The 23701-nt window shown below is 43.3% G+C and overlaps 1 protein-coding gene across 5 annotated transcripts in view; it reads right to left on the bottom strand.

Moving 5' to 3' along the window:
• Nucleotides 1–23701, bottom strand: part of CUX1 (cut like homeobox 1) — a 397218-nt gene that overhangs the window by 146186 nt on the left and 227331 nt on the right. For all 5 annotated transcript variants that reach the window (XM_075904405.1, XM_075904407.1, XM_075904408.1 and 2 more), the window contains exon 9: nucleotides 8204–8252. In XM_075904405.1, coding sequence (XP_075760520.1) covers nucleotides 8204–8252 — 49 coding nt within the window. The remainder of the gene's footprint in view (nucleotides 1–8203; nucleotides 8253–23701) is intronic.

Here is a 23701-nt window from a genome sequence, read left to right as displayed (position 1 = left end):
AATGATAGCCACAACAAAGGCCACCTTCCAAGAGGAGTACAAAAGGGAGCATGATGACAAAGGCAAACAGAGAGGAGGTGTCCTGTAAGACAGGAAAGGACCAAATTAAGGTCCCATTTAGGAGCGGGTGCTTGGATATTCAGAAAGAGCTTTTCTAAACCTTTTAAGAATGGAAGCACCATCTCATGAGAAAACACTGACCATTCTTGAATTGGTGGGTAGAAGACCAAAATTGCTGCCAGGTGGACCTTGATCAAGGCAAGCGCCATTTCAAATAAAGAAGGTAGTCTAATATGGCTTGTATTGGGGCCTCAAAGGAGGAAACCCCTTTTTTGCATGGTCCACAAGGAGATCCTAGACAAGAATATCTGCCTGGTGGACGGCTTTTGGCTCTCCAAAAGGACCCACTGTCCTCCCTCAGAGCAGGGCTGCTCCCCCACATTCAACCATGAAGCAGACATGCTGAAAGATGGAGGGACTCCAAGTTGGCATGCAGGAGGAGACCATGGTGGGAGTACGGAAAGAGACATCAGACTAGAGGCAACGAGGATTATCTCAGACTTGCCCTGCTTGATCTTCAGCAGGACCCTGCTGATGATAGGAACTGCAGTGCAGGAAAGGCATAAAGGAGCCCGGTTATCCAACTTCCTATTTTCCCTCGTGGCAAACAGGTCCACCTAGAGAGCACCTCACCTATGGAAGAGAGTGGAAGCCATTTCCAGGTGGAAGGCCCACTGATGGTGAGAAGAGACCTCTCTGCTCAAACGATTGACCATGATGTTTGACTCCTGACAAGTAAGCAGCATCCAGAGAAATATCGTCCTGCAGAGGGCTGGTGAGCATGCTCCACCATGTCTGTACAACGGGGGTGGGAGTGGGGGTGAGGGTGCGTCACCATGAAGATTCTTAAGGAGGAAGACCTCACATGCTCTGAGCTCCGCCCAGAGCTCATTGACTCATCTGTGTTGATGAGCAGGCCGAGCCCTCGACTTGTGAGCTGTCCTTGATGAGCCAGTCATCCAGATATGGGTGGATCTGCATTCCTTGATGCCAAAGATAAGCTGAATAAAACAAAAGAGTTGGGTTGTCCTCAGTCTTGTCCGTTTTCCTTTCCTCACTGAAACACTGTTAGGTAAATGTGCTTCCAGTTGGAAGGCAAGCTTTTACAGGAGTCTTCTGGACATATGTGAAAATAAAAACCATACTTTGCAATTACATACCCCTTTCCATGCAATAATCTCAGCTCACTTTTTTGTTTTCTGTGCTCTATTATAGGAGGTTTGCATCCACAGTAGACCATTCTCTACAATCCTCTGTCAATCCCATTGTGGATTAATAGTTCTTTTGATCCACCCAGAATACCATACTGTCCATTCAAGATTATCTTTCTTCATCTTGTATCCTTCTATCACCAACTTTTCCTTCCAGTGCTTGAAAACATGCATCGTCCACGGACCAACTTAAAATGTATCCAGAAAATCCAATCTTTCTTTTCATAAGATCTCTGACCAATTGGTCGTTGACCAATAGTTTTCTGTTGCTTATATGATAATTTCAGAATTATTCTATAATATCATAATCTGAAGTACTGTAGCCCTGGACTACAATACAAATTTATGTTGGTAAAACTAGGTTGGTCAGGATTTTCCACAACCGACAGTGACATAGTTGTACTAACCTAACCGCTGGTGTCGACAGCACTATATCGACAGAAGGACTTCTCCACTGAAGCACTGTGAGTATACACAGCACATCCTTTCCCAGTATTGTGTGTGTGAATGGCCACATTTCAGAGTTATAATTTAACACTGACCAAATAATAGTTTTTAGAGTTGGCATTTAATCTTCAGCTGCGTGTACCTTCTCTTAATAGTTTACACTTTGCAATTTAAAACGCGACTATTGTTGTTACACAGGAGAGCCACATGACCCAAGCACAATCTTATGTGGACCAAACAGATTCTATATTTTAATAAAATTAAAAGACTCCAGTACTGATTTACATTTGAAGTTCAGCTTGTTTGGTATGTATTTATATAAGTGGTTTCTATATATAGTATTGTCTATTTACACACTTGTGGAAACTAAACTGATGCAAGCAAGATGACAAAACACTAATGAATTGGCCATTTCTAGACTGTTGTATAGGAGGCCACAGGCCTTATGAAAAGCTCACGTGGACTAAATACAGCCTGCTGACTGTAGGTTGGGAACTCTGGTATAAAAAAATTGTGCTAGCTGCAGATCTAGCCATAGTGAGTTGAAGAGTCAGAAACAGAATCCAAATATTCTAATGCTCACTGCATCAGCCTCAGTGCAGATGACGGAATTGTGCGGAGATAAGAAAACTATCCTCTTGGTGAATAAAAACAGGATCACATCGTCATCATTGTTGGTGCTACCATCAGTTCTAGAACAAAATTAATTTTTGTCCTATACCCATCTTTTGCACATATGTTGTAGTCAGTGTTGTTAACTGAACAAGGAGAAATCACTCAAGATAATGGCCTGCATATTTCACAACAATTGTGCTAAGTTCAAAATATAAATCTAAACAATTTTCCAGCATGATCTGTTACAGCTAGAAGGTTATATTTAATTAAAAAAACACATGCCAAAATCATTTAATTTTCCTTATGTTTTTTAGGCTAAAAGAAAACATACTGGTTTTGCTTATCCTTGCTATAGCAGATGCAGCAGTTTTTGCATTTTAGTTTTGTTTCAACAATTGTTAATTATTAATTTCTTTTCTAATGATCTTAAAATCCATCAACTTAATTCATTAAACACACAGCACTAATCTAGTTGGGATCCTTAAACAAATTCACCCGGCACTCTGAAAGAATGTTTCCTCTTTTCTTGTTCCATTATGGCAGAACTTTCTATATTCGGCAGTTGTCTACCTACAAAGCACATGAATGCATGAAGGACAAATTCAGAAACTTCATCAGCATCATGAGAAGAAACTGGGACAATGAAAACGTGCTGATCTTCCATAGATACAACATGGCATAATATACTGTATGAAAAAAACCATAAATTATATATTTCCAGTGCCTTTTCAATGTATTCTGCAGGGAGAAAAGTCTCTTATGCCACTGGAAATGCTGTAAACATGACATTTCTCAATCTAAGCTTTTTTTTTTTAATCATGTTTGATTCTTCAAAGCATGACTCTGCCAGCTGATTAGCACTGACATTATAATATCACTCTTTCTGCAGACGGTCCCCGAGTTACGAACGCATCGACTTACGACCGTTCGTATTTACGACCAACCTCCTATACAGCCAGAACCTGAGTTACAAATGAAATCCGCAATTACGAACAGCGAGGCCATACGTAAGTGAATGTAATCTGACTTACGAACAGATTGAGTTACGACCAGGTGTTTGGTACATAACCCGTTTGTAAGTCGGGGACTGGCTGTATTTGGGGAACACACTTTCAAACAACATTACCAAGGAAGAAATTATACCAGTTACAACACCTTTTTTCAAAATTTGGATACCCAATATTTGGTCATAAAGATCTGGAAACTTTGGTCATGTGAAACTGAAGGTAGATAAATTCAAGTCTCATCTGCAGTAGCTTGAAGTCAATACCAGGATCTCAAAAGAGTATTGGACATTACAGAAAATTTCTGTCCATATATCACAGTGGATTGTTGTTTTCAACAAAGGCCTCCATTTTCAAGGCGTACCACCACGCAACCCCACAGATACTGGAGAAAACACCAGCAGCAGAAAGATAAATTCATTTGCAAGAACTTATCACCCAATATTTGTAACTTGCTTTCATATGCACAGTATTATACACCCAGAAAAGGACAGTAGAACTTCAAACTTCACAGAAAAAAATCATTCTCTGAATTAAACAATAAAAACTCATATTCTGAGTCCCAAACTATGCCAAATTCAATTAATTGGAAAGTAAGGTCAGTTTATTTTAATTATTTATTATCACACTTCACAGCATATCAGCAAATATGCAGTCTCTGTGTGAAATGAAACCTCAATAAAATGATATTCCTCACTACAGCTCTATTAATTAAATCCTTACAGAAGTGTCAGGTAAAACTTCTATTTTTTATAAGAAATACTGAGGTTGTGAATTAAACTGAAAAGTAGCAAACTTCTGCTTCTTCCATTCTGTTCCTTTTTTGATACCAATTCAAGTATTCAGTTATAGGGCTCTGAGGATTCACAGAGAAGCAAAAAATGAGATACATGTTGAGAGACAGCTCTTTTGTTATCCTGCAACCAAAATTGTAGCATTTTCCTACTAAGGCAATTGCATCAGGTCTCAGCTGAATCTTTCAGACTCTAAACCAAATGTTAAAATAAAGTTAAATGTTAATGAACTATGAAGTTGTTCTTCCAGACAGAACTCTATACAACGGCCAACTTTACTTATTGTTCCATTTTGTCTTTTTATACTGGTTCATCCCTCTCACTTCTTTAATACAGGTTGAATCTCTCTAGTCCGGAATCCTCGAGACCTGACTAGTGCTGAACCGAACCATGTGAGGTCAATATTGTCTAGCAGCTTTGCAAACACTTGTAAGAACCCGGAGGACATGTCGGGGTAAATCAGAGTTAAACAGCAGCACAGAACACTGAAAGCTAAGACTGGTGGCTGGAAACAAACTTTATGGGACAGTGGGAAACTTGGTCACACCGATAAGTGGACATCTGGCTAACTACAATCATGTCAGACCACAGATGTTGCCAGATCAGACAGTGGCAGACTAGAGAGGTTCAAACTGTACCTTGCTTGATTTTCCATTTTCACTATCTTTCTGCTTCTTCTGCATTGCCCCTCTATTTTAGGTCTGTGGCATCATTAACGGTTTATCAAACTATCCCTATAAATTTTCATCCTCTAATGGCAGAACTTTGTTTCTATAAAATCTCTTTGGTTACCTCTATTGCAGTCAGCATACCTCTCAAAAGGCTTGGCTTCACTGCGGCAGTTAGTTCATTTGAGTTAGCCCATAGCCTGGCTTGAGGGCAGCGAGAGGGGCCGTGCGATAACACATTCCAACTAGATCACATGATTTGACTAGCAGGACACAGAAAGAGAATTAGCATCTGATGAGTGAATGGTTGGAAACCCAAACTACCACACCCGCACTCCATTACTAGCTGCAGCATCAGCAGCACTTGAGCTTCAATTCAAACCACAGATTTAATTTAAAACATTAACTCACTCTTAGAGATTTGTGTATACACAGGAGTTGGGCAAAACTTGAGTTGTACCTGGAGCTAACAACACAGTGAAGACAAGTCCTAATTCTATGGACACTGCCCTCTTTTTCGAGTATAACATACTCCCCTAGCCACAATGTATGAAGCCTATGCTTGCCTGACTAGTTTTTATTCTTCCAGAATTTCCAATCCCAAATCACTAACTTCAGTGTAATGATTTTATAAGAGTATACAAACACTTCTGGGAAGTAAATCCCTTCTGGGAATTGATGAGGGCAGTGTGAACTACAGATATGAACTGGTAACACCCTCCCATAACCTGTTGTGGGTGGGATTAGGAGCCCGGCAGGCTGCTCCAGTCAGGCTGGAGTGGTCTCCCGCCTGGCATCGCACTTATTCATTTAATTGGTTAAACAACAGGTTGACTTGATTTTTAATGGATTCACTGATTCAACAGGATTTTACATCCTCAGTGTGAACACAACCAACAGCACTCTCCTTTCCCTCGGGGAATGCCCAGTGCACAAACCAAAATGAGTGTTCATTGGATTGGAGGGCTGAAGAGAAAGTACATTAGGAGTGGAAGAAGTGAAAGAACCATCGAGCAATGGCACAACTTTGGCTTTTCGAGATCTGAAGGAGACACTATTTTCTTCAGACACTCTAGATGTTTTAATTGGCTCAGTTTTCATAGCACTTTTTCATTGGGAGGGGGAAGATCATAGAATCATAGAACCATAGAGCTGGAAGAGACCTCAAAAGATCATCAAGTCCAGCCCTCTGTTCTAGGGATGGAGACTCCACTACTTCCCTAGGTAACCCATTCCAGTGCTTCACTACCCTCCTAGTGAAATAGTTTTTCCTAATATCCAATCTGGACCTCTTCCACCACAACTTGAGACCACTGCTCCTTGTTCTGCCATCTGTCACTACGGAGAACAGCCTCTCTCCATCCTCTTTGGAACCTCCCTTCAAGAAGTTAAAGGCTGCTATCAAATCCCCCCTCACTCTTCGCTTCTGCAGACCAAACAGACCCAAGTCCCTCAGCCTCTCCTCATAAGTCATATGCTCCAGCCCCCTAATCATTTTGGTTGCCCTCCGCTGGACCCTCTCCAATGCGTCCACATCTTTTTTGTAGTGGGGGGGCTCAGAACTGGACACAATACTCCAGATGTGGCCTCACCAAAGCCGAATGAAGGGGAATAATGACATCTCTGGATCTGCTGGCAATACTCCTCTTAATGCAACCTAATATGCCATTAGCCTTCTTGGCTACAAGGGCACACTGTTGACTCATATCCAGCTTCTCATCCACTGTAACCCCCAGGTCCTTTTCTGCAGAACTGCTACTTAACTGGTTGGTCTCCAGCTTGTAACTATGTTTGGGATTCTTCCGTCCCAAGTGCAGGACTCTGCACTTGTCCTTGTTGAACCACATCAGATTTCTTGTGGCCCAATCCTCCACTTTGTCTAAGTCACTCCAGACCCTATCTCTGCCCTCAAGCGTATCTACCTCTCCCCCTAGCTTAGTGTCATCCGCAAACTTGCTGAGGGATGGCCCTCAAGATGGCCTTTGGCAAATGAGAATGTACTCTCTGAATATCCTAGGGGTTAAATGAAGTGCTGATTCCCTTTCATGACCTAAGATCAGGGATCTGTTTCTTCTACAAAGTGAAATACGTCATCAGTTGCAACAGAGAAGGCAATGGCTTTTCCCACTGGCTACAAAAGATGTAGGTGTGTCATCAAATAAAGCAAGAATTCTGAACTCAGGATTTGACAGCTAAGAGAAGGAAATGATTTTCAAATATAAAATATTTGTATTTGAAAATGAAAATATATTTATTATTTTAAGCAGAAAAATTCGGATAATGATGTTTTTCAGCCCAAGGCTCTGTTGTTCTTTGAATATCTCTTCTGAACCACATTCCAGTTTGGACCATTTAAATAGAAATACATTTTTTGTAGGCAGCAGCAGTCAACCAAAATGTGAGGGATGACCCCCTATTGAGGTGGGAGGAACATCTGGGAGGAGGGTGGACTGTGAGACAGGGCCTGGACTAGCCTTATGGGGGGCAAGGAAGGGGCACTCAAGCCCTGCAAGCAGTTCTGATCCTAGCCACAACTCCACTCTGATCCCAGCCCAGCTTTGTCCCCACCTTGGCTTTGTTCCACCTCTACCGCTCTGCTCTGCCCCCAGTTGACACCTTAAAGGAACTGGGTTTTCAAAGGGCAAATGCTTCGCTTTTTTCTAATAAATATTCCCGTTCTAACATTTCTTACACTGACCACCCAAACACTGAAGCACAAACTCATTAGTCACTTTTTGAAAATTTAAGCCTGAGGATGTAGCTATTGTCTGGCATCTGTTTGGTCAGATTGGGAATGTGGTGATCAGCTGCTGAAGATTATTTTTAACAAGAGCTGATCTGCCTAATATGTTGTCTTATTGATTCTTGGCTGTGAGCAAACAGATTCAGTTCCCTCACACAGCCAACAAGAGCAGAGAGATAAAATGGGTGAGGAAATATCTTTAATTAGACCAACTACTGTGGATAAGGAAAAGCAACACAAGTTGGTCCAATAAAAGCGATTATTTCCCCCACCTTGACGCTCTAATATCCTGGGACCAATACAGTATAACCACATTGGAAAGCAATACAGGTACAACTTGGTTGAAGCTAGTCACAATCAATAGGCACATGTGGTGCTGTTGCAAACACTTGAAGCATTTAAAAAACAAAATAGAATTAAAAACTAAAAAAGTATGTTTGCTTGTAAACAGCATTGCATATTGCAGACACAGAGTCTTTACAGAGTTTCCCGCGCTATATCTGCAGCTTACACAGCCATACAAAGTAGTAAGCTTAGACTCCTAAACATGGGTAAGACACTAGAACTGCCAGGAGACCACCAGAGCAGGGAATATTTACCAAGATAAAAATCAATGGAAGTTTAAAAAAATGTTTGAGTAAAGCTTATTTTAAAATCTTACCTGATTTGCTCTTTCGAGGTCCGTCATGATCATCTCAATTTCATCAGCCCTGAGAAAACAAATGAGCACAAACACTGTTACTATATGGTGAAGAAAAGCCCCTAGGTTGTGTGTTTTCAGTCTGTTGCGCATTTTTTAACATTCATACAGAAAAATACCAGATTGAAAAAATATTTTAAAAGGACACAGTTAAGTCTGAAAGGCTAAAACTTTTCACCTACTAGTTCCATTTTGGATCTCACTTTTCCACACAGGTATGTACTTCCCTCTCAATTATTATGCCTGCTGTTCTTTTCTTATGCATAGGTACTATATAATATTTAATAAGACTGAAGAAAATTTCAGAAAATTTTGCTCCCACACTCTTTGGAGAAAGAACTGTGTGTTCTTTCCTTTATGTCCAACATCTGCAGAGATGTGGATGCTGCATAAATTATAACAAAGAAGAGCTCAAAGACTAGGGTCCGTTTCAATGCCAGAGCTGCTACAATCAAAAGCTCAAAGAATCTTGAAGAGATTGGGAAATATAATTATGCATCAGTTTGCTACTGTAGGGTCACTACCATTGTACATTTTATCTAAAAATACTTGACTTGCATACTTCAAGCAAAACACAAAATTTTTACAGTACCATATATTCCGGCGTACAAGACGACCTCTGAAGTTAAAAAACATCCCCCAAAAATCGGGGGTCGTCTTGTACGCCGGATGCCCCGCCGCCGGAGCCCCTCCGCGGCTTTGAAAGCCTCGGGGGAAGCCGGCGGGGGGGCATCCCAGGCACGCATGGGCTGCCCGCCCGCCGGAGCCCCTCCGCGGCTTTGAAAGCCTGGGGGGAAGCCGGCGGGGGGGCATCCCAGGCGCGCATGGGCTGCCCGCCCGCCGGAGCCCCTCCGCGGCTTTGAAAGCCTCGGGGGAAGCCGGCGGCTGGGCATCCCAGGCGCGCATGGGCTGCCCGCCCGCCGGAGCCCCTCCGCGGCTTTGAAAGCCTCGGGGGAAGCCGGCGGGGGGGCATCCCATGCGCGCCTGGGATGCCCCCCCGCCGGCTTCCCCCGAGGCTTTCAAAGCCGCGGAGGGGCTCCGGCGGGGGGGAGCCCAGGCGCTCCTGGCGGCTTTGCTCCCGGTGCCTCTGGTCTGCTGGGGACCATCTCCAGCAGACCAGGGACACCGGGAGCAAAGGAGGCGGAAGGGCGCTGGGGTATAAGATGAAACCCTATCTTTTAATTAAAAAGATAGGGGATCGTCTTATACGCCCAGTCGCCCTATACGCCGGAAAATACGGTACTTATAACAGATTACTCAAAAGGTTATGTTTTTGGCATCTGACTCGTAGAAAATGAACAATGCTGGAAAAAACAGAAAATTAAGGTTGAAGCTGCTTCAACTCTGCTGGGGTATCCAAATACTATAGTATTCTACAAACATCTGGCCACTTTCCATACTTTGCTGGAAGTGCTGCAATACCTGGCAAAGTGAAGGAAATAAATAGCGAAATTTCAAGTTTGTATCTGAATTTCCTAACTTCATTTTTGACCAAGCTCTTACTATTTTAACATTACAGCAATTTTTCTCTTTTTAAAGTTTCATTTAAAAATTTTAAGAAATGAGACACCAGGAATTTTAAATTGATACTTAGATTATTTTTCAAAAATATGAAATTGCATTTGTTAGTTTTGAGTCAGGTGCTTAATACATTTTACAAAGATTGAAGAGACTGTGAAGGGTTTTCAGAAAGATAAGAAATTAAGGAAAAAGCAGTCCAACCAAACAACTCATATACTGGTATTAGGTGCTGGCTACCTTAGACAAAAGGCTATGTTCCTGTTCTGTAACTGGTGTCCTTCAGATAGGTTGCTCATGTTCATTCAACTTAGAGGTGTGTGCTCACCACATGCACTAGTGCTGGAAGTTTTTTCCTTCAGCTCTGGCGTGCTCTGGAGTAGCCCACATATGGTGCGGTAGATATGGTGCTCCTGGCTCTTCCCACTCTCAGTTCCTTCTTAAAGCCCCTGGATTTGTTGTAAGGTGGCTTCTGGAGGGAGTGGCTCCCTCGGCCCCAGGGAGGCTGCAGTTTAAATCACTTATGGGAGGAGGGTCCGGGGACTTATAAGTCTCATACAATCTTGAAGACATGGAAGACTTTTAAGGCCACGGTGCTTTGAATTGGTTTGCTCCGCAACCAGGGCCGGGCCATCAAAGGGGAAATCCTGAATCAACTGCTGGGCCTCTGTGGAGAGATCAGAGAGGAGCAGCCATGGTGCCCTTTGCATGGAGATTGATGTTGCCACAGTGCAAGTGTCAGAGTCTGCCGTATGCAATGCCACCTGGAGTGCCGCTCTTGCCACCATAGCATCCTCCTTGACAATCACCTGGAATTCCTTCCTGGAGGCCTCAGGAAGGGCAGACTCAAAGATGGACATGGGCCGCTGCATATTAAAATAGCAGCCTATGAGTGATTTGCTACTCAAAGCTGTAGACTACAGAATGAATAAACTTTTAGCCCAAACAGGTCAAGTCTCCGTGAATCTTTAATCTAGGAGTAGCACATGGTTGACACTAACAATCAGAGTGTCTCGCTGCATCTACTACCAGGGAGTGAGGAGCTGAATTGGGTGTACAAGTACTCATGCCCTTTGGCAGGGAAAAAGTCCTTTCCCTATGCTCTTTTAGAAATTGGGGCCAACAAGGAGGGAGTCTGCCAGAGGATCTTAGCAGTCCTAGCAAGCTAATGGTGTAGCGGCAGAGCCACGTTGGCCAGGGCCACCTGTCCAAGTACTCCAAAGAGGGTGATTGCGGGTTTTCAGCTTCTCGACCTGGTGGTCAAGATAGGCAGCCACCCTCTTCAAAAAGACCCGATGGGCCTCTGCATCATCCTGTGGGACTATGAGGAGAACTCCCGCTAAAGCTTTGTTGGGGGAAGACAAGTATGCCGCCTGCAATGAAGGGTCCTCTTCAGGCAGTGAAGGAACAGTGGATTGCTCTCTTTTGCCTCTTCCTGAATCGGTAGGGTGGCCGTCACTGAAGGCTCCAGTGCCAGAAGGAGCTTGTGAAGTGGCTTAGAGTCCCTCCAAGGCTACCTGAGAGGGCGGGGTGAACCTCCATGGGTTCAAAGGCTACCACTGTGGGGGCCAAGAGCAGCACTGCCAGTAGTGGAGCTTGCACAGCTGGTGAGGAGCCACACTTTGAGCTAAGGCTGCTAGAGATGTTGCTGCCCTGTGACCAGGATAAGGGTGAGTAGTGACACTTGTTGGTCCTATATCAGCCACCTCTGGCTGAATGAAATCTACAGGACTCTAAGGAGCACCTGGAATGGATTCCCAGTGACAGATATCAGTCAGAGGGCCTGCGGCAGCCATGGGCCAGCAACAAGTTGATAGAACAGAAGATGGGTGCTGGAAATTTGACCAGGATCGAGAATATGCCTGATGTCTGTTGGAAGTGCAACTTGGAGAAGTCAGTCTGGGAGATCGATGTTGGTTTGCGAACAGTGCCGGCTGGTGGGTGATCTCTCCTGTGAGTGGCATCAGAATTGTGGGAAGTTCCAGTCTTTGGTATGCCACTTTTGCCAGATGGTGCATGCCTCATATGGTCTACACCCTGTCATCGGCGAGCCACACCTCAAGCCTCTGTGCCCTGCTGCCCCACCTGTGGCCACGCTGGGCTATGGGCCTTCTGCCTGTCCCAATAAGAAGTATGCTGGCGATGAGGGAGTGATCTTTAGCATCATGTGTCACTATACAGGGAGTGCTGCCTGGAAGGGGGACAGGGTGGTCCAAACTCTGGTTCATCTACAACTGATGTGGGCAGCACCAGCCATGACACAATGTCCCACACTGCTTGTAGGGCCTTTGGTGTGGATGGCACTAAAAGCTAGCAGGGACTCCCATCGCTGCCTGGAGCAATTTGCACCACATCTGGCTGTCATTCCTGTGCCGGGGTGAAGGCGGACTCCATAAGGATGGCTTTCAACCAAATGTCTCCATCTTAGTTCTCGGTTTGAAAAACTTGCAAATCCTGCCCTTATCACTGACACCAGCTTTGCCCAAGCACTGCAAGCGGCTGTTGGTAATGAGCACAGACCTCCTGCAGTGATTACATGGCTTAAAGCTTGGGAACCAGGGCATGCCCCTATTGGAGGCAACGTCTGGAAAGGGTGACAGTAGCATCATAGTTCCAAGCACTGCCTTCAAAAAGGAACTGAGGGTGAGTAGAACTGGTGGCATCCTATATACCACACCATATGGAGTGCACCACTCCAAGGGGCACCAGCGCCGGTCCCCTACAGACATGGCTGATGGAAAAACTTCCAGCACCGGTGCATGTATGGAGCACAGACGCCTAAGCTGAATGGACATGAGCAAGCACTCAAGAACTCTGCCCATGCAAATTCTTGCCCCTGCACTAAGCTTCATTCATTTCCATGGGACTCTGCTCAGTTGAATGCAATTACAGGATCGGAGCCCCACAGCATGAGGAGAAAAGTGGTCCTATTTTATGCAAACATCTTTCATTTTTGGAGAGGGGGGGTCTGGTAGTAGGACATCATCAGTGAAGGCTTTTGGATTCTGGGATTCTCTCCTGCTGGGGCAAAACAGTTCACCTTTTTCTTTTCCTGCTGGACATGTAGTATGGCCCATTTATTTGCTCAGGTCTGTGCTAGGAGAGGGGTTGGAGAATATCTGATGTTACACCAGGATGCTGGTGGACTCTTGATATTGGATCAACTTGCTGAGTACAGGTTGGACCTCCCAAAACTCTCTGGTCCGGCAACATCTGTGGTCTGGCAAGACGATGGATGTTCCTGGTCCAAGGAGTCCTGGCTGGGAACCCAGTGGCCAGAGGGCTGGCAGCTGGGAACCAACTGGGTGTGGGGAGGGGAAAGGGTGGGAAGCTGGGGCCAGCAGCAGGGAGGGGCGGTGGGCTCAGGGGCCAGTAGCAAGGGACCTCCCCCCTGTTCCAGCAAACTCCTTGTTCAAGACTGGTCAGGTCCTGAAGGTGCCAAACCAGAGATCCTACCTGTATGGATTTAAATCTTGGCTGAATTGCTGGTTTTGCACTCTTGCTTAGAGTATTTGATTAGCACATTTATAATTCTTTATTTTATACATAATTCTTCTATACACACATACCATTTACATATACACACAAAATGCAATTGTTTTAAACTCTCCATTTGTACAAAATCTCGAATATTCACAGGAGCTACAAGAACTGCCTGTTGAGGTATCCTTTGGACAATATGGAAAACAGACCAACATGTGTTTTGAGATGCAATTTTTTCTCTTTTGGCATGAGCTGATGAGCTGTTTTACTGGGAAGAAGACATGCAAAAGATGTTCTGAATGAATAATATACATTATTTATTGACTATATTTTCCCTTCAAACCAATATAGTTCCAAATGTTTAGGTACCAGTGACATGATGAACTATATGAGCCTATGAATATTTGTATCCTTTATGCCAGTTTTGAAATAGAAATCTCACTTTTTTTTAAAGCATCAGGCCTAAAAAGTCTATTCCCACTGCTAAAGCATGAATTAAAATGAAACTATTTTTAGAAAAGGATTTTCATATGGAAAACAGTGTCTCTTAACAAGATAAGTACCAGAACAATCAAATGATCAAATCTGGCATCTCCAGTGATGGGTCAGATGGAAGAGGTCAAGTTAAAGCACTGAACAAACTTTTATCTTCACTTAGGAAAAAAACGTTTCCAGCTCTTAAAGGAAAACTTCAATGTAATAAAGAGCTATTTTGGTGTGATTATTGTCATTCATTCCAAGCCAACAAGATTTCTGGCTCCAATTATAAGTTGAAGATGACAGTCCCTGGCTACAAGATCACAGTCGAATACAAACCAACAGCAGCTCAAACACACAAAGCATGAAATGCCAGTATGAGTTGGAGGTGGTGTAAAAGTCCATTTCTGGAAAACTCTGTAGAAGACATGTTTTTGAGGAAGAATTTTAAGGCGGAGGTAAAGGTTGCCTGTTACCTGAGAACAGGGAGAATATTCTAAACATAAAGAACGTCGTGAGAGGGGGATAGAAAACAGGGATGTAGGAGAGAGGCTTCAGAGAAGAAAAGGGAGCTAGACTGGAAGTAGAAAGAAGGGAACACACAGATGCAAGCTGAGGCTGAATGCAGAGCCTGGCAGGTGAAGACAAAGTACTTAAACTTGTTAGGACAATCACTGTATCTACTTGCAAAGTAGTATAAATCCCAGTACTTTAAATCAATAGCCTACGTGGGACACAACTGAAGAGACTTCCCATAGCACTGAGGGAACAGTCAAGCACAAGAAGCTAAACAAGCCTGCAGGGCTCTAAAAACAGTGCTTCAAGTCCCACCCTCAGATCTAGAATCTCATTGACTACCATGGAAAGTGTCCACCATGTGTAAGGGCAACTTTGTTCTTATAGTCAGTCAGCTACATACCACTTGGTTTATTTTGGGTATGCTCAGGCCTGCCAAGGGGGGGGAGGCAAAGAGGGCAACTACCCCAGGGCCTGGTGATTCAAAAGGACCCAGGGCTTGCTACTGCTGGTACTAAGGCAGTGCCTGAAGCACTGGACCCTTTAAATTGCCATCAGAGCACCACACTCTGAACAGTGCTGAGGGCTGGCAGCGGGGGAGGGGGAGGAGTGTCAAGGTCCAGGCTATGTTGAGAGCTGGTTGCTCCTGGCCCCACCTCTTCTTCCTGAGACCCCCACCCCTTCCAGGACAGCTACATCCCAATATTGCCCAGGAGCCCAGCCAGGCAGCTGGCTCCCCTAGGTAGGCTACTGTCTCCTTTTCATAAAGCTATTCCTCCAATCTTGCTTTTTTACATCTTAATACTTCTGAATAGATCTAATAAAAGATTCAGACGCTTCAAGAACTTCAACTAAGCATCTCTAGCATAGTATTCTGAACACCCAGTGAGGCTGTGCTGTAACCATAAATATTATCTTTAAGTAGAGTAATGAATTAAATTACTGTATGCTCTTTCGAAGAGCAAGTGTCAACAGCATTCAGAAGAATCTTCAAAAGGATTCATTCTTTTCATTTTAAAAGCTCAACCACCACATCAATAGCTGGCACTCCGACAGCCTAAAATCACTTACTTCTCAGTCTCTAATAGCTATGTACATTGTTTGCTCAGCAAAAGTATTTATTATAAAAAATACAAGTTCTCTCACCTTTTTATGCATATATAGAAACAAGCCTTCATTTATGTATTATGTACAAGGCACTGTGTAATACTCAGCCTTGAAGGCAGGAGATTCCATTTTGGTCTAGAAAACATAGCTCAGTGAATCAGAACCACAAAGATCATTCCAGTGCACTCTTTGTGGGCTAGTTTTTGCTACATTTGCTCACTTAAATGGAACTGTTGAAAGAGTTTATTCTAATGTAACTATTCAACAGGCACACTACTATGCCACCAACTGTAGGGAGGGAGAATCTGGTCCTATGAGTTTTAACTTAAAATCTGATAAGAAACTTAAAAGTACATTGATTAAGTTTAAATAGCCATAAAAACTATGAATTGGTTACAATCCTGAATCTGTAGATGGCTTCAAACAACATCTCTTAGAGCACTGTGATCTGCCCTACTGAGCTTAATAGGCTGTGAACTCTGAAAAAGAAAAACAATTTAAGATTGAGATTATTAGTTATTTCATTGCTCTCCATTTTGGAAGGAACATCCAACTCATCTGTGACTCTGGGATAAACACCTGCCTCACCCATTCTGCAGTATCCCTAAATCTGGAGCACAGTGAAAATGTAAGAACAGAATAAAAACACTTTAATTTAATATTGACATCAGAGAGGGATTACTGCTTCTCTCATAGTTGTATCGAGTCAATTAAAAACATTAAAATTTAAATGAAGCTGCCACTGATTTCCACATGGCTTCACCAGAATGACTCATAGTGCAAAGACTCTGCTCCAGAACATAGGTCCCAAACGCCTCTCAACTCCTTCACCAACAAATCCAGATAAGGGCTCCATATTACTGTGCAGGAGGATGGGTTGTGAGAGCCATAGGGACAAAAGCATCAGTTATTGTAAAGTAAGTATTTTCTTTAAGCATCTGCCCACGAAGAGTAGCTGGAAGTGATTTCTCAAGGACATGGGAGGTTGGTAGCTGCTCTACAGATTTTAAGAACATAACGGCCAGACTGGGTCAGACCAAAGATCTATCTAGTCCAGTATCCTATCTGCCGACAGTGGCCAATACCAGATGCCTCAGAGGGAGGGAACACAACAGGTAATCATGATGCAATCCTTCTCCTGTCATCCATTTCCAGACAGAGGCTAGAGACACCATTCCAATCCATCCTGGCTGAGAGCCATTGATGGACCTAATCATCAATCTATCCAGCTCTTTTTCGAACCCCGTTCAAGTCCTAGCTTTCACCACATCCTCTGGCAAGGAGTTCCACAGGTTGACTGTGCGCTGAGTGAAGAAAAACTTCCTTTTGTTTTTTTCTAACCTGCTCCCTATTAATTTCATTTGGGGACCCCTAGTTCTTATACTGTGGGAATAAGTAAATAACTTTTCCCTATTCACTTTTTCCACGCCAGTCATGATTTTACAGACCGCTGTCGTATCCCCCCCTTTAGTCTCTTTTCTTTTTCTTCCTTAGTCCACGTCTTTTTAATCTCTCTTCATAGGGGACCCACTCCAAACCCCTATCATTTTTGTTGCCCTTTTTTGAAACTTAAAAGCAGGGACTCCCTGAAACAAGTTACTCATGTTGAATGTGAACTAACTTTAGAGGGAATTGGTAGCTTACTCAAAGAGCAGGACATTTTAATGCAGCCTGTAACCCATTTGGACACATTTTATAAGGAAAAAAAGTCTTAGATTTACAAAAGACCATGAAAAGCTGAGGTGACTGCAGAAAGACTTTGTCCTAGATACGTAAAAGGAAAAAGATGTAGCCCTAAGAATCTGGAATCTTCAATGGAGTAAGAAGTTGTAGAAAAAAAATCAGATAAATAAACTGGTTTATATGAAAATTAAGCAATTTTTGGTAGATATTTTATATGAGACGTGAGAGTTACCTGGTTCTTATGAAATATTGTAGCAGGCTACATTTTACCACATGGTAAAGCTTGATTTTCTTTCCTCTGCAAGCGAAGATGATGGCTGCTAAAATGACCATCTTATTAGGAAGGTGATTCATGGGCTTAGAAGGAGAATTTTTCAAAGAAGCAAGTACCCCCTCAAGTTCCAGGTAGGAAATGGTGCCCTCATTGGTAGAAACACATTAATCAGATTTTTACAAAATTTAGAAACAGTGGGATGGGGGAAAATGAATGGACAGTACAATGATACAGTGGCTAAATAGACTTCTACTATGCTAACCGAAAGCCACATGTTTTAAAGACAATAAGTAGCTCAAAACAGAAGGGACCAATAGTTGAACATGGTTCTGAAAAGAATACAAAGGAAAGAGTTTCCAGTTTGCTTTCCAGAGCTACTGAACAGGCCAGCTCACCAAATAAAGTCAGCAAGATTCTATACTGACGGGGGAGGGGGCAACCAGGCCTTGGCTCTGTCAGATAATGTCCAAGAGGTTTAAAAGAGAAAGGGGGGACTGATCAACTGAGGCAGAATACCAGAATTGACATGCACAGCCTGCAGCTATCAGTATCACTTGAATCTTCTCCTGGAATACCTTCATTAGAATCCCTGTAATTAAAGAAGTTCATGGAAGGCTGTGAGGGAGACAAATCAGGTTATTTTGGCAGCAAATTAGAAACATGTCTCAGAAATCCTAGGCTTACTCTTGGCCAGAAGCAAAATCATGGGCAGCGAGAAGGAACGGAGTGGCAGCCTTTTAAATCCTCACTGTAAGGGCTGTGAGAACGTACAGGGTACATGCCCAGCTCCAACAGACACTGATGGTTAAAAGATTTCAGGTTCTCACACACACAACTAACACACTGCGATCTGTGTGGACAAATATTCAAACTGAAGTGTTAAATGAGAGCTCAGCAGTGCACCACAATTCACCTCTAATTTACATAACTATTACATTAAAGCGATCATATTTCATCATTAAAACAGATCTTCGTCAATAAAACCTTGTGTTTTCAACTACAAATTGAGAGGGTTTCTTACAACTCCTTTCTTCCATCTTTCACTGATTCAATAATGCTGCAGAATTTAAATACCGGCAACCTTCCTTCTCCCTCACTTAAACACAAAGCATAATAAAATTATGGAATTACTCTTGGCTAGGCCTTCAGCAGCCCAATATGATGTCAATTTTTCCATGTGCGATAAAGCAACAGCATATAAAAAGCAACTAAAATGCAAGTCATACTCAAGCATGTGACCCACAGAGCAACCAAGGACTGCCTGCAACTGCCATTCAAGGCTCAGTCATCTTCATACAGGAAAAATGAAACATCTGGGACCCAGAAAATTAAGTTACATATTGTATAATTCATTAAGTGTCTGCCACTGGAGCCATTTTATTGTTCCAGAGATAAACATGTTTGATTATTTTTGTTTTGTTTTCCTTTGCCTCAGTGGTCTTCCTGTTTATCTAACCATCGTACAACACACAACATTGTAGATAGCAATTGTACAAAACAGGGTTATAGTCTGCTGGTAAGATGTGGAAATTATCAGTCTTGTGAAACATGTTAAGATGGCACCAGTATTAAAATTAAAATTGCCACTGCAATTTTATTCAGTTTGATGATTTTGAGTCCATTCTATAGTTATATTTGCTGGTGCTGTCATTGCTTTCTAAACATACAAGTATCAGCAACTGACCACTTTTTTATTCTCTGGTTGCTTTCCCTTATCTGATTTAAGTACAGGCAGTCCCCGGGTTACGTACAAGATAGGGACTGTAGGTTTGTTCATAAGTTGAATCTGTATGCAAGTCGGAACTGGCATCCAGATTCAGCTGCTGCTGAAACTGACCAGCGGCTGACTACAGGAAGCTCGAGGCAGAGTTGCTCTGTCCCGGGCTTCCTGGAATCAGCCTCTGATCAGTTTCAACAGGCTGAATCTGGACGCCAGTTCCGACTTACATACAGATTCAATTTAAGAACCCCAGGTGTCCCCAAGTCAGCTGCTGCTGAAACTGATCAGGAGCTGATTCCAGGAAGCCCGGGGCAGAGCAACTCTGTCTCGGGCTTCCTGTAGTCAGCGCTGGTCAGTTTCAGCAGCGGCTGACTTGGGGACGTCTGGGGCAGAGCAGCTGGGGTGCTGCTGGGTTGCTCCAGTAGAGCCGCTCTTCGGTGCTACTGGACCAATCCACCAGCACCCCAGCTGCTCTGCCCCAGGCGTCCTGATTCAGTCGCTGCTGAAACTGACCAGCAGCAGCTGAATCAGGACGCCTGGAGCAGAGCAGCTGGGGTGCTGCCGGGTTGGTCCAGTAGCGCCCAGAGCGGCGCTGCGGGACTAACCGGCAGCGCCCCAGCTGCTCTACCACAGGCGTCCGGAGAAAACCCTGGACTGCAAGAGGGGGGGAGGGGGGGGCGGCGTACTAGCTGTGCACTTCCCAGCAGACCAGGGAGACGCGGGCGGGGGACCGAGACGCGCCGAGGTCCCGCAGCCCGGGTCCTCCGCGGCTTTTCTCCGCTTTTCTCCCTGTCTCCCTGGTCTGTTGGTTTCCAGCAGACCAGGGAGACCGGAAGCAAAGCCGCGGAACACGCCAGCAGCGGGACAGCGGCGGCGCGTCTGGGCTGTCCGCTGCCCGCGTGTTCCGCGGCTTTGCTCCAGGTGTCCCTGGTCTGCTGGAGACGGTCCCCAGCAGACCAGGGGCACCCGGAGCAGCTTTTCTCGCCCCGGAGGTCGAGGTGGCGGGACCGCTGCGCTCTGGGCGGTCCCGCTGCCTGCGAGCTCCGGGGCGAGAAAGCCCCGTTCGTAAGTGTGGATCCGACATAAGTCGGATCCGCGTAACTCGGGAACTGCCTGTACTTCAATATCTCCTAGATTAACTCCTCCCTTTGTAAGTATACTCATCTCCGCTCTCTTTTGATCCACACTACTTACTCCTTTAGAAAGAGGTTACAAAAAAGTTTCTTTATCCTTGGTACTCTGTGCCATTTTCTCTCATGCATCCCATTAATAGGATATATGTGTTTTGTATTTGCATATACACAATAGAGCACCTTATGATCATCCTAGCGGTACAGTCACTAAAGAGTTTCTTGCAGAACAAAGTGCTATGACTAGCTAGAGTGCCACTCAAAAAGCATATTTTTCCAATGAGTCAGAGAGCAGAGAAACTGCTCTGTTTGTGGTTTCTTCTTTAATTGCAGTACTCAGTTTCTAGGTATCACTATTTTTTAAATGTCATATACATTAGGTACTTAATACTGGTAGAAAATCCCCATCATTGATGTGGATCTTGCTTCAGGATCACAGCTAGAGATACAAAGGGCTGATCAGATTGAACTCCTCCATCCTCTAAATATAGGATAGTCTTTCAATAAGATGCCATATCTGGTTACACGGATACCATGTTGTATAGTTCAGTGTTTCTGAACCAATGGTACGAGTACCCTTGCGGTACTCGAGAGAAGTCTGGGGGGTACGTTAACACAACTGAAATTTGGAGAAAACTGAATTTTTGTTTAAGTTTTACAGTATTTTATTATTTTTGTACTTTTTACACCCAAAAATTTCATCGCCCACCTGGCTATGATTAAGTTATTTAAACAAATGTGTTGCAATGATAGAAAAAATTGTGTGTGTCTGAAAACTGTAGGTACTGGGGGTATTTATAATTTTTTAAAGGGGTACTTTATATTAAAAAAAGGTTGAGAAACAGTGGTATCATTGACTATGATGATTTACTAAGTAATTGTTCAAGACAATAGTCACATAAACCAATTCATTTTAGGATATTCCCTTTCCTGACTGCCCAATTTTGATTTTAAATAAATATGAATTCTGGTTAAAAAGTACAGTGAATTAGAACTGCCAATAAACCCACTGAAGAAACCTTAGGAGTGAAAGGATTACTTTGAAAACAAGCTAGTTAAAATTCATTTCAATAAAATGTGTAAAACAAGGATTCATCAAATTTGGTAATGAAATTGATATTTACACATAAGGCAATTTACAAGTATTGAAGGAAAGCTTTAAAAACTCATACAGTACGTAGGACTTTACACAAGTTAAAAGCAACACTCAAAATTGTTTCCATTTCAAAACATGAGCTAAAACCATTTCAAGTTATACACCTATCATTTCCACATTTCAAAATGTTTTTCATCCCCAGGTTCCAGTAAGAAAAAAATCAATACAAATAAGAGGAGAAGCTGACTGGCACAGAAGAGAGGAGAGTGACTACTTTTGTAAAAATGTGGCAAAACGCACAAAATACACTAATTGAAAGAATTAACAAAAGTAACTTCTCCAATATTTCAGTTACAGTAATCGTCTCCATTCCTTATAGCAATATTAAGTAAAAATATTCAGGAGGGAGTATGTTTTGTGATCTGTCAGAATACAACTATGTGAGACCATAAAATTTGATTAAAAACATGAATCGTATTAAAAAATAAAGTAGCAATGTTCCCAGGAATTAGAAGTCTGATTGTAATGATTACATTACTGTAAACTAATTTTAAAAGGTATTCGTTGTTAGTTGTTCTAGATGTCAGCTCATTTACTATAACTTCCTGCATAGAATTGACATCAATTGAAAAATTTACCACAATTATCTTTTGCTTATTTAATATTGTAGACCGAGGGTGAAGGGGTCCAAGTAGCTTGCTGAATTGAGTTCTGTGTCTTTATACTGTGACAAATTACAAAACTCCCACTGAATCTAATGGGGCCGAGATTTCCCCCAGGATGTCGTGATCTTGTAAGGTGTTAGAAACATTTTGGCAGAACACTGTGAATCTAATTAAATAGTAACATATTTGCTAGTGCCTCTATACCCAGCCTTTGGTATTTTGCACAGGGGTAATAACTTTATCATGAATAAGTATAAGAATATATGCACTCACGTGGTGCTACTGATGGGCAAATGTGAAATTGCTCTTCTATTGAATTCTAATAGACTGCCTAAAGTCAGATCTAGAACACCTGAAATGATGTGTTTATTTTGCTTGAAAAATATACAGAGCATAAAATAAAGAATGTTCACTGATAGCCAAGTCTTAATTGAGGAAACTATTTTATCACTGTTTCTTCAAACTTATAGAAATAACAATAAAGTAAATTGTTTTGGGGAAACATGGTGCTTGGAATAATATTTTTTTTTATTGAATCATATCAGTTGTCAAAAATAAGTGAAATGTGAAATATCACTATTTATCTGTAACCCCAACAACATGTAAAGAACAAGAAGTAATAGTTATATAATCTTTGATACTTAGTCAATAAACAACAGTTGTTACAAATTCAGGTTGTGATTTTATGCACATACTTAACTTTGCACATTGTTGAGTAGTTGCATTAAAGTCACTGGAACTCCTTGGAGGACATAAGGCTAAGCCAGAGTGGGCAATAATTTTTGGTGGGTGGTCAAGGGCAGCACTTTTCTGTGGAGAGGGGTGCAGGGTCTAAGGTGGAGGTTGGGTGCAGAAGGGCGCACAGAGTAAGGAACTGGGGTGCAGGAGACGGTGTGAGGTCTCAGAGGGCATTCGGGTGGAGGAGGGGGTTGTGACCTGGGTCAGCAGATTGGAGTGTAGGGTCAGGGTGGGAGTGTGGGTGTAGGAGAGGATTCTGGCCTGGGGGAGGGGTATAGGAGGTGACAGAGTCTCGGAGGGAGTTGTCACCTGGGGCAGAGGGTTTGGATGGTGATCTGGGGGAAGGCGTTGGGATGCAGGAGGGGTTGGGGTGCCAGACGCAGGCACTGGCTGGAAGGAGTTTACCTAATTGTCTCCTGGCCAGCAGCCCCAGCCTGCTTGAAAATACAGGCTGCTTCCTCCACGTGGCTCTCAACACTGGCTTCTCCAGTCCCTCTGGCTAATCTCTCAGCTCAGATTGGCTGGCTTTTTCCAGCCAATTGGAGCTGGGAGTTTGGCTGAGGTCAGTTCTTATTGGCTGGTTGTTTCTAGCCAATAGGAGCTGAAGATTGGGCTGGTGGCAGGGGGATCGCACAAAGCCTCCTCCCCACTGCAGAGCAGAGAAATGCAGGGACTAGTAAACACGCAGCTGCACGTGCCCCCGGGCCGTATTTTGCCCCGTCCTGGGCTAAGCACATATGTAAGTCTGCAGAATCAAGCCTAAGGTGCTTTAGGCAGCAGAATGTCAATATTCTCAAATATTATAATCTCAATGTAAATTTTCTCTCCTCCTCATATCAGTACAACTACATCTCTCAGGGGTGTGAAAATCCCCGAGCTATATAGGTAAAATGACCTAACCCCTGATGTAGGATGGTGGAATTTTTTCACCAACGTAGCTTGAGGAGGTGGATTACCTACAGTGATGAGAAAACCTTTCTGTTGCTATAGCAAGGTTAGGTCTATGCTGGAGGGGAGGAACATCAGCTTAAGGTACACAACTACGTTATTTA

The sequence above is a fragment of the Pelodiscus sinensis genome, chromosome 21 (genome assembly GCF_049634645.1).
Source record: "Pelodiscus sinensis isolate JC-2024 chromosome 21, ASM4963464v1, whole genome shotgun sequence".
Classification (NCBI taxonomy): domain Eukaryota; kingdom Metazoa; phylum Chordata; order Testudines; family Trionychidae; genus Pelodiscus; species Pelodiscus sinensis.
The sequence above is the reverse complement of the archived record's forward strand: the minus strand, read 5'-3'. Positions and strand labels throughout refer to the sequence as shown.